Source organism: Pongo abelii, chromosome 18, assembly GCF_028885655.2.
Source record: "Pongo abelii isolate AG06213 chromosome 18, NHGRI_mPonAbe1-v2.0_pri, whole genome shotgun sequence".
NCBI lineage: Eukaryota > Metazoa > Chordata > Mammalia > Primates > Hominidae > Pongo > Pongo abelii.
The window spans coordinates 4,651,314-4,662,842 of NC_072003.2; the positions used below are offsets into that span (position 1 = coordinate 4,651,314).

The 11,529-nt window shown below is 51.1% G+C and overlaps 1 protein-coding gene across 8 annotated transcripts in view; it reads left to right on the forward strand.

Annotated features, from left to right (window-relative positions):
- DNAJA3 (DnaJ heat shock protein family (Hsp40) member A3) overlaps positions 1-11,529 on the forward strand; it is a 31,873-nt gene that overhangs the window by 18,784 nt on the left and 1,560 nt on the right. For 4 of the 8 annotated variants that reach the window (XR_010137812.1, XR_010137813.1, XR_010137814.1 and 1 more), the window contains exons 7-11: positions 963-1,027; positions 3,198-3,326; positions 5,056-5,171; positions 6,758-6,855; positions 11,131-11,247. Coding sequence is in view for 3 of the 8 variants with exons in the window: in XM_063717542.1 (XP_063573612.1) it covers positions 963-1,027; positions 3,198-3,326; positions 5,056-5,171; positions 6,758-6,855; positions 11,131-11,234 (512 nt within the window). In the remaining 5 variants the exon portion in view is untranslated. The remainder of the gene's footprint in view (positions 1-962; positions 1,028-3,197; positions 3,327-5,055; positions 5,172-6,757; positions 6,856-11,130; positions 11,248-11,529) is intronic. The other 4 variants (XR_008514365.2, XR_008514366.2, XM_024233619.3 and 1 more) reach the window with 1 other exon arrangement.

Genomic DNA, 11,529 nt, shown 5'->3' on the forward strand with positions numbered 1-11,529 from the left:
TTTTTTTTTTTTTTTTTTTTTTGAGATGGAGTCTCGCTCTGTCACGCAGGCTGGAGCGCAGTGGCCCAATCTCGGCCCACTGCAAGCTCCGCCTCCCGGGCTCACGCCATTCTCCTGCCTCAGCATCCTGAGTAGCTGGGACTACAGGCACCTGCCACCACACCCGGCTAATTTTTTGTATTTTTAGTAGAGACGGGGTTTCACTGTGTTAGCCAGGATGGTCTCGATCTCCTGACCTCGTAATCCACTCGCCTTGGCCTCCCAAAGTGCTGGGATTACGGGCATGAGCCACCGCGTCCGGCCTGCTTTACTGTTGTTTAGATGTCCCTTTCTCTAGAGTTGTGAGCATTTCCATTGAAGAACATGTCTCTGTAGTTATGCATTAGTGCTATCGTTTGGTTAACACCCATCACCCCAATGAGACCATGAACTCCCTGAGGTACTGCATAGACCAGGCCTGAGGCAGGTGCTCAGTCATCAGCTGTCTGTTGCATCTCTGGAAGGTTACCCATGTGCCTCTTAGATAACACATTGTTCCTTGTTAATAAGAAACAGGAGTGGGGAAGAATCTGTGGGTTACAAGTGGATCTTGGGTGGAAAGTGCTGTGGGAGGTCTCACAATAACTGCTCCGTTTCTTTTTTTTTCTTTTTTTTTTTTTTTAAGACGGAGTCTCGCTCTGTTGCCAGGCTGGAGTGTAGTGGAGTGATCTCGGCTCACTGCAACCTCCACCTCCTGGGTTCAAGCGATTCTCTTTCCTCAGCCTCCTGAGTAGCTGGGACTACAGGCGCCCGCCACCACGCCCAGTTAATTTTTAGTAGAGACCAGGTTTCACCATGTTGGCCAGGATAGTCTCGATCTCTTGACGTCATGATCTGCCCGCCTCGGCCTCCCAAAGTGCTGGGATTACAGGCATGAGCCACCGCGTCCTGCCTAACTGCTCCCTTTCTAATGTCTCTTGTAGGAGTCGAGGATGGCCAGACCGTGAGGATGCCTGTGGGAAAAAAGGAAATTTTCATTACGTTCAGGGTAGGTGCTCTGCCCCAAACAGCTTCTGTTGGGCCCTTCCTCTCTTCGGGTGGGTGCGGCTGAGGCTGCTCCCACGCGGTCAGAGCTTCCCAGGAACATGTCTCCCCATTCATGTTTCTGAGGGGCACAGTGCCCACCTAGATGTGGTTTTTAGCTGTCTGTTACCTTCAAGATTCTGTGCCTTGTGTGGAGAGAAGACAACTTCTTCAAGATGTTAACAAGTTAGAAATACAGGTCACATAAAAATACAGGAAACATCTTGTGTTTTTATGATAAGATTGTTGATGTGGCAGTGAGTGTGAAAGTTACAATTTTACATACTGTATACAGGGGCAAACCTTGGTTTTCTGAGATGGTGGAAACATTAATGAAGACAATGCCTTCTACTGGCAATTGCCCTCCTATATGTACACCTGAGAAAAACCTACACAAGCCTAGCAGGCGATAGGTACAAAGGGGTGCACGAGAGTCCTGTCCATGGTAGCAAGACACCGCCTTCCTCCAGCAAGAGAATGGCTCAGTGAGCCGTGGTGGTCAGAGGCTGCTGCAGGGCAGTCGGAAGGAAAGAATGAGAGCTGCACTCAAGGGGTGCTCCGGGCGTTGCAGGTACAGACAGCGGGGATGGAAGGCAGCTTGCCAGTGGCTGTAGGGCCTCAGAGACCATCTGTGTAAAGTTTTAAAGCATGTGAGATGGCATTATGTATTATTTAGGGACACGGAAATACATAGTAAATAGAAGCTCGTAGGAATGGTAAGTGCTAAAGTCAGGGTCGTGGTTAGCTGAGGAGGGCAAGACTCATCTGTGTTTATGATCTTTTATTTTATTTTACTTTATTTTTTGAGGTAGGGTCTTGCTTTGTTGCCTAGGATGAAATGCAGTGGGGCAGTCTTGGCTCACTGCAGCCTCAGACTCCCTGGGCTCAGTTGATCCTCCCACCTGAGCCTCCTGAGTAGCTGGGACTACAGGCACACGCCACCAGGCCCGGCTGACTTTTGTATCTTTACTAAAGATGGGGTTTCACCATGTTGCCCAGGCTGGTCTCAAATGCCAGGGCTCAAATGATCCACCCACCTTGGCCTCCCAAAGTGCTGGGATTACAGGTATGAGCCACTGCGCCCGGCCTGTGATATTTTGTTACCTCCACTGGGTTGTGGGGTTGTGGGTATGACATGCTTGTTATTTTATTTACTCTGCCCTTTTTTTTTCTTTTTTTTTTTCTGGAGACAGAGTCTTGCTCTGTTGCCCAGGCTGGAGTGCAGTGGCATGATTTCAGCTCACTGCAACCTCCACCTCTCAGGTTCAAGCGATTCTCATGCCTTAGCCTCCAGAGTAGCTGGGACTACAGGCATGCGCCACCACACCCAGGTAATTTTTGTATTTTTAGTAGAGATGGTGTTTCACCATGTTGGCAGGCTAGTCTCAAATTCCTGACCTCAGGTGATCCACCCACCTTAGCCTCCCAAAGTGCTGGGATTACAAGCGTGAGCCACTGTGGCTGGCCTATACTTTCTAATAAAGTAAGATTTTTTTTTTTTTTTTTTTTTGAGATGGAGTCTTGCTCTGTTGCTCAGGCTGGAGTGCCGTGGTGTGATCTCTGTTCAATGCAAACTTCATCTCCCAGGTTCAAGTGGATCTCCTGCCTCAGCCTCCTGAGTAGCTGGGATTACAGGTGCCTGCCACCACACCTGGCTAATTTTTGTATTTTTAGTAGAGAGGGTTTCACCATGTTAGTCAGTCTGATCTCAAACTCCTGACCTCAGGTGACCCACTCACCTCGGCCTCCCAAAGTGCTGGGATTACAGGTGTGAGCCACTGTGCCTGGCTAAAGTAAGATTAAAAAAAAAAAAAATTCAAAAGCCGGTTTTACATTTTTATTTCCTTTCATGATTGAATGGCTTGATCTGAGACTGAGGAAATCCAGGCGCGCTTCCATTTCGGCATTTCAAGTGTGTAGAACATTGCAGGGTTGAAATATGTAGAACGTGTCATTCCTGGGCCTGGGATGGTGTCACCTTGGTGGAAGGACAGTTCTTTCTCTCAACACTGCGCTTTATGTATGGAAGGGGTGTGTAGTTTGTCAGATCTGAGCTTGGGCCTGGCCAGGCATGCAGCTGGTGTTTAGTCTGCAGTGAACTTATCGTCACATGCATCTGTCATGTTTGGCCTTAGGTGCAGAAAAGCCCTGTGTTCCGGAGGGACGGCGCAGACATCCACTCCGACCTCTTTATTTCTATAGCTCAAGCTCTTCTTGGGGGAACAGCCAGAGCCCAGGGCCTGTACGAGACGATCAACGTGACGGTAAGAGGGTGTGAGAACACCTTTGTCACCGCTGTACTTTATTGCTCTTTTTCTGAAATGGAAAAGAACTGACCAGTGGCCTGGAACCCGTGAGTGACCAGCATGTGGGGGGGCACTCACAGGGGAGGACACAAGGAATTTTAGGCTGCTCCTTGAGTGTGGACCACAAGCCACAGGCCTTGACTCTATAATTGCACAGGAAGTAGTTCCTGGCTGGCATCACTCCTACACTGGTTAGCGGGGCCTGGGAACTGGGTGCACCCAGGACACAGAGGGGTTCACCCTGGGTTGTGCTCTCTGCACTTGCTTCTGTCCAGTGTCTGGCTCCAAGAGCAGAAGCCTCGGGCGGTGCACATCCCTTTTGCCACAGTGATGGCTGCCTGTGTGCTGCCAGCACCTGTCCCTCACCTCTCTCTTGACCTGCCCCTCCAGCTCCTCCCACCTCCAGGCCACATCATTCTCTGTATTCACCTCAGAACCTTCTCCAGCTTCTTTGTGGGGAACCTTGGGGTAACCTCCACCAAGGAGGTGGGCATTTTGGGCCAAGGCTTTCTCCTCCATCTGGGGGCTATTCCCTGGCTTCTCCAGGGTCCTGTGGTTCCAAGGGCCAGGGAGCAACCTCAGCCACGCACCCTGTACTGGCTTTTCCTGCTCCCGAGTTTTCCTGCTTTGCTCCCTCACTCCTGCTTCCTGGGCTCACTTGCCCAAACTCTTGCCCCCTCATCCTAGTCAGAGGCTCTGCTCTGGGCAGACCCAACTTAGCTCATTTCCATGTGCTTGTGGGCGGGCTTGGCCCAGAAACCCAAGTGGCGGTTCTTTTTTTTTTTTTGAGATGGAGTCTTGCTTTGTCGTCAGGTGCACGCCACCACACCTGGCTAATTTTTTGTATTTTAGTAGAGACAAGGTTTCACCATATTTCCCAGGCTGGTCTTCAACTCCTGAGCTCAGGCAGTTCACCCGCTTCGGCCTCCCAAAGTGCTGGGATTACAGGCATGAGCCACTGTGCCCAACCCAGTGGCAGTTCTTTTTTTTTTTTTTTTTTGAGACAGAGTCTCGCTCTGTCACCAAGCTGGAGTGCAGTAGCACGATCTTGGCTCATGGCAATCTCCGCCTTCCAGGTTCAAGCGATTCCCATCTCAGCCTTCTGAGTAGCTGGGCCTACAAGCACGCACCACCATGCCTGGCTAATTTTTTGTATTTTAGAAGAGACAGGGTTTCACCATGTTGGCCAGGAAGGTCTCAGTCTCCTGACCTTGTGATCTGCCTGCCTCAGCCCCCCAAAAGTGCTGGAATTACAGGCATGAGCCACTGCGCCTGGCCTTTTTTTTTTTTTTACCCCCCCGCCCCTGCCGAGATGGAGTCTTGCTCTGTCAGCCAGAGCTGGAGTGCAATGGCACAATCTTGGCTCACTGCAACCTCCGCCCCCCAGGTTCAAGCAATTCTCCTGCCTCAGCATCTTGAGTAGCTGAGAGTACAGGTGCACGTTACCATGCCCTGCTGATTTTTGTATTTTTAGTAGAGACAGGGTTTCACCATGTTGGCCAGGCAGGTCTTGAACTCCTGACCTCGTGATCAGCCCGCCTCGACCTCCCAAAGTGATGGGATTACAGGCGTGAGCCAGTGGTAGTTCTTTTCAAGGAATTCCTATCAAGATTGTCTTCATATAGTGAAAACTTTTTATTTGAGCAACTGGGGACCAGGGGAAACCACAGATTTTCTTTCTTTATAGATCCCCCCTGGGACTCAGACAGACCAGAAGATTCGAATGGGTGGGAAAGGCATCCCCCGGATTAACAGCTATGGCTACGGAGACCACTACATCCACATCAAGATACGAGTTCCAAAGTAAGTGCCCCCTAGGCCGTGGCCAAGCCCGCCTGGTCGTGCGGTGCCACTGCCCCTGGAGCTCTGTGGCTTGGGCAGGTTACTGCTCCCTGTAAGTCAGGTGGTTCCTGCCCGAGTTATCTGTCTGTAAAGTGGACATAATAGAATGGTCGACTTCTTTTTTTTTGAGATGGAGTCTCGCTGTGTCCTCCAGGCTGGAGTGCAGTGGCGCCATCTTGGCTCACTGCAACCTCCGCTTCCCAGGTTCAAGCGATTCTCCTGCCTCAGCCTCCCGAGTAGCTGGGATTACAGGTGCCTGCCACCATGCCCGGCTAATTTTTTGTATTTTTAGTAGAGACGGGGTTTCACCGTCTTAGCCAGGGTGGCCTCAATCTCCTGACCTAGTGATCTGCCCACCTTGGCCTCCCAAAGTGCTGGGATTACAGGTGTGAGCCACCATGCCCGGCCAGAATGGTTGACTTCTTGGAGTTGTTGGGAGAATTAAATGAACAACACGTAGGAATTGCTTTGCTGCTGCTGCTATTGTTGATTTTCTTCTTTTTTTTTTTTTTTTTTTTTTTTTTTTTTTTGAGAAGGAGTCTGTCACTCTGTTGCCCAGGCTGGAGTGTGGTGGTGCCATTTCAGCTCACTGCAACCTCCTCCTCCCCGGTTCAAATGATTCTCCTGCCTTAGCCTCCCGAGTAGCTGGGACTACAGGCGCTTACCACCACGCCCAGCTAATTTTTGTATTTTTAGTAGAGACAGAGTTTCACTGGCCAGGCTGATCTCAAACCCCTGACCTCAGGTGATCTGCCCACCTTGGCCTCCCAAAGTGCTGGGATTACAGGTGTAAGCCAGCACACCTGGCCCGTTGCTTTTCTTGTTGATGCTACTAGCACTGTTAGGAGCTGGAGAGGTGGCCTGGGCAGAGTGCTGTGGGTACCTAGGGCGGGACATGCCTGACTCCCCTCGGGAGCACTCATGCTTTTTGTTAATTAGATAATTTCATTTTTTTTTTTGAGATGGAGTCTAGTTCTGTCTCTAGGTGGAGTTCAGTGGTGCAATCTTGGCTCACTGCAATCTCTACCTCCCAGATTCAAGCAATTCTCCTGCCTCAGCGTCCCAAGTAGCTGGGACTATAGGCATGCGCCACCACGCCCAGCTAATTTTTGTATTTTCAGTAGAAATGGGGTTTCACCTTGTTGGCCAGGATGGTCTCTATCTCCTGACCTTGTGATCTGCCCACCTTGGCCTCCCAAAATGCTGGGATTACAGGCATGAGCCACTGCGCCTGGCCTAATTAGATAATTTCTTACTTGCTTCACATACACACTCGTAAAATCTGTTTCCCCTCCTGTAAACTGTATTTAGCATAGCCACAGTGACACTTGTTTAAACGACTTAGTAGGGTGTTTTAGGAGCTTTTCTGTACGGAAGTTTTGAGGGCGTGGTCCTTAGGTTCTCACAACTGCACTGGCTCAGGGTGTCCACCCCTGCCAAGGTCGGGTCCCTCTCTTCCCATGTGCTGTGAGGGCGCTGGCTGCCTGTGAGTTCTTTCCAAAGCTTCCCGGCGGAAGCCTTGGCTGCTGACTCTGCTTGGTCCACAGGAGGCTAACGAGCCGGCAGCACAGCCTGATCTTGAGCTATGCTGAGGATGAGACAGATGTGGAGGGGACGGTGAACGGCGTCACCCTCACCAGCTCTGGTAAGGAGTCTGAAGACTACATGGCGACACGTGGGGGCCTCAGAGCCCCCCGGGGTATGGACGATTCAGAGCAGCATGTTGGGGTTTCCACTTTGGGTTCTTCATGAAGCCTTTAAAATGTGCAGTTGAAAGAGGGGGGCTGTGGGTGGGGACAGTGGGCAGGGAGCCGCAGCCGCCAGTCCAAGCTTCGCCTTCTCTCTCTGTGTTTTTCTGTGCTGAGGTGAGAGCACCAGGGCACTTCCTGCAGGCAGCTCTGCGTGTCTCAGACCCAGTGTTCTGAGTTCTATTCTTGGTTCTGCCACTTGCCCTGTGACCTCGGACAAATCCTTCCCTGAGAGCTCCTGGCAAAAGTGTAAGGAGAGCATGGATTGGAAGGATTTGTGCACTTCCCACCTGGGACACTCCGCCAGGATTTCAGAGTGTCTTAAAACAACAGCAGCCACAGCAGTGGAGCCGCAGTCAGAGGACTCAGTCCGCCGCTTTAGAGCAGGACTCCCTCCGAGTTCATCTAGCCTTGAACAGATGGCACTATTTACCCTGAGCTCAGACATCGTGCTAGCGAGTGGCTGTGTTAGGGATCTGTCATCAGAACAACTGCTGTAGGCGCTGTGACAATGGCACCCCAGCTGCAGCCCCTCTTCCCATGGGGCCTGGGGCCTCTTTCCTGGGACTCCTGCTCAGGGCAGGGCAGGCTGTGCCCGGGGGTCCTTGGTTCAGGCGGCATGTATTTCCTCCTCATTGCATCATTTTGTTTTTGTTTGGATCCTGGGTGGAGTTCTCAGAACTTGAGCGGCCTTAGATTAGTGCATGGTAATTTGTAGCAGGTGTTTGGAGCTGGGGGCAGATTTTCCAATAAAGTGGAGGATTTGGAGCTCCAGGGGCAGGGGCAGGGGCTGGGATGGAAGTCCCTGGAATTTCACTGAGCTCCTGTTGCTCCTAGGGGACCGGAAGTCCTCTCTTAAAAAGCAGCTGCTGGCCAGGCGCAGTGGCTCTCGCCTGTAATCCCAGCACTTTGGGAGGCCGAGGCAGGTGGATCACTTGAAGTCAGGAGTTTGAGACCAGCCTGGACAGCATGGCGAAACCCCATCCCTACTAAAAATACAAAAATTAGCTGGATATGGTGGTGCGTGCCTGTAATCTCAGCTGCTCAGGAGGCTGAGGCAGGAGAATCGCTTGAACCCAGGAGGCGGAGGATGCAATGAGCCAAGACCACGCCACTGCACTCCAGCCTGGGCGACAGTGAGACTGTCTCAAAAAAAAAAAAAAGGGGGGGCCTGGCGCGGTGGCTCACGCCTGTAATCCTAGCACTTTGGGAGGCCGAGGAGGGTGGATCACGAGGTCAGGAGTTTAAGACCAGCCTGACCAACGTGGTGAAACCCTGTCTCTACTAAAAAAAAAAAAATACAAAAACTAGCGGGGCATGGTGGTGGGCACCCGTAATCCCAGCTACTCAGGAGGCTGAGGCAGGATAATTGCTTGAATCCAGGAGGCAGAGGTTGCAGTGAGCCAAGATTGTACCACTGCACTATAGCCTGGGTGACATAGCGAGACTCTGTCTCAAGAAAAAACAAAAGCAGCTGCCACAAAACTCTGTAGTCCAACCAGGTTCCAAATGTCACTTATTTTAATAGTTTGGTACGTATACTGTGTATATGTATACTATCTTTTGTTCTTGTTGTATCTCTTGAACTAAAATAGAAGTGGTAATAGAGTAGCTATTCCCCGGAACTCTAATCAGTGCACCTGTGGCTTCTCCTGCCTCAAACCCTACAATCACATAACATGCGAGATTGGTTCCACAGACAGCTGTCCTTCCCTCCTCCTGCCCATCAGGGTAGCTTGAGGTGTGCTAGGGCTGCGCCCTGGGTGGGGTCGTGGGTATTGCTTATTCTATTGGAGGTTGGGTATTATTGGTCACCAGTTGATGTTTTGACCCCCTCTCTGATACTATAAGTTGAGAGTTGATTCCACCACCCACTAAGATCCTTTGTCACTTTCATGGTTCCTTGTCCTGATCACTCAGCCTCACTCAGCTGTTCCCTCACTCAGCCAGGATTTCTTCTCCTGTGTGCAAGACACTGTCAGCTCTTCCTTTTAAAGATCTTGGTGAGGCCGGATGCAGCGGCTCACACCTATAATCCTAGCACTTTGGGAGGCTAATGCAGGAAGATCAGTTGAACCCAGGAGTTCAAGACCAGCCTGGGCAATATAGCGAGACTCCATCTGTACAAAAAATTTCAAAACTAGCCAGGTGCAAAGTAGTATGCACCTCTATGATCAGCTACTTGGGAAGCTGAGATGAGAAGATCACTTCAGCCTCAGTACTCAACACTGCAGTGAGTCATGATAGCGACACTATACTCCAGCCTGGGTGCCAGGGCTAGACTCTGTCCCTAAGCATACACCGTCACATGTCAGTCTGCTGCCTGTGGGTGGTGAAGTCTCTCATTATACTGTGAAGAAAGTTAGTTTTGCGTCCACATGTGACAGTATTACAGGACATATAATTCTCATGTCCTAAGAACTTAATCAACAGTGGGATTTATTTATTTGTTTGAGACAGTCTTGCTCTGTGGCCCAGCCTGGAGTGCAGTGGTGCAATCATAGCTCATGGCAGCCTCAAAGTCCTGGACTCAAGTGATCCTCCTACCTTGGCCTCCCAGAGTGTTGGAATTATAGACATGAGCCACTGTGCCTGACCAGCATAGTTTTTGATGCGTTTAGTATCTTAATGTAGCTGCTGAAAACCTTAAGAGCTGACCCCGGTCTCCCAGAAAGACCATGGTGTGCTTAGAGACTCAGCACTTGCAGGGATAAACAGGTCCATCTTCTGGCAAAAAGAGAGGGAACTGGGGGGGCTTGCAATTACTATGTGATTTTTTGAGTGAGAGACATAGTATGGCTCCTCGTTGTGCTTTTTCTTTTTTTCTTTTTTTGGAGATGGAGCTCACACTGTCACCCAGGCCGGAGTGCAGTGGCGCAATCTCGGCTCACTGCAACGCACTCCGCCTCTTGGGTTCAAGCAGTTCTGCCTCAGCCTCCCGAGTAGCTGAGACTACAGGTGCATGCCACCCCTGGCTAATTTTTATTTTAGTAGAGATGGGGTTTCACCATGTTTGAGGCCGGTCTCGAACTCCTGAGCTCAGGCAATCCGCCTGCCTTGGCCTCCCAAAGTGCGAGGATTATAGGCGTGAGCCACTGTGCCCGGCCTTTTCTTTTTTGAGACTGGGTCTCACTCTGTTTTATGTAGCCTCCCTCACCCCTTCCCGGGGACCTGTGGCCCCAAACTTTGGACCTTTCACTAGCGAAGTCTTACTTAGACTGAGGCCTTTATTCTGTTACGCACTGTGCATGACCTAGGTCTCTGAGCACATTAAAAATGTGCTCTACAATTAACATGCCAAGTTCAGGTCTATATTCTAACTCACAACAAAAGTGTGCACTCCTTGTCTAGTAGTTGGCAAATCTGTAACACGTTTGTGCGAGAAAAGTACCTCTAGATGGTGTCAGCCTGGGCCCTAAAGAAATTGCAGCACAGCTTCCCTAGGTTGAGAGCACTTAGTTAGGTGCCCCAAATGGGGACAACTTGCTCAGGGAAATAGACTGCTGATGTGAGGGATGAGATGGAGTGCCTGTGACAGAGGATTGTGCGTGGCCGTGACTCCCACATGGGCTGTTCTGCAGGGTCTTTGCGCACACAGCAGCATGGAATCTGGCCAGTTGGTCTAGAGTAGGGTTTTTCTTGGCAGTCATTATTTACCTTCTTAGAGCCAACAGCATGGTGGTTGAGTCTCAGCTTTGGAGTCAGACTGCATGGGCTCGCAGTCAGTCCTCCCTCCCGCTTGTTGGCTCTGTGGCCTTGGGTAAACCCTGTAACCTCTCTGTGCCTCCTTTTTTTGTTTTTTCATCTGTGAAATTTGCCTGTAAGGAAGTGTGTGGCCTGGCCTGGGAGGTACCTGGCACTTGACTGTGTTTTTGTCACTGTTGCTCAGATAGAGACAGCTGTCATAGTCCATCTCTATTTCTTGTTTCCCTGCTGTGGGTCCATGAGCAGTTGGGAGACCCTCAGGCTCTGAGTGGCCTGTTCACCTCAGTCGTCTGCCAGGTGAGGCATCCTGTGCCATCTTAGGAGTGGCCCCCACTCTTCTTGAGGTGGCACTTGGCCGCTCCTTGAATGTGGGCCCCTGGGTGGCCAGGCGGGGGTAGGTGGGCCCTGGGATGTGACTGTGGAGGTGCGGGCCCCTGACGCCAGTTCTTTCTGCTGTTTGTGCCCAGGTGGCAGCACCATGGATAGCTCCGCAGGAAGCAAGGCTAGGCGTGAGGCTGGGGAGGACGAGGAGGGATTCCTTTCCAAACTTAAGAAAATGTTTACCTCCTGATATCCCAGCCGAGGTAGGAAAACCCTGGAGGTTTTTTTCCCTTTGTTTTCCTCTGTGAACTAATCCTGGTTTTCTCCCACTTTAACCAATATTGTATGCCCACTCCCAGGAGTTGGAACAGGTGCCAGTCCAAGGTGTGGTAAACCTAGCTCCACTAGGAGCCGGCCTCTCAGCCTAGGGAATAGATGACCTGGCAGTCAGCCTGTAGTGCAGGACTGGCTGGGCTGCCGCAGCCAGCCTCTGTCTGTGTCCTCTTCCTGGGGAGGTGGCGATGCCGGGGCTGTTGTACAGCCCC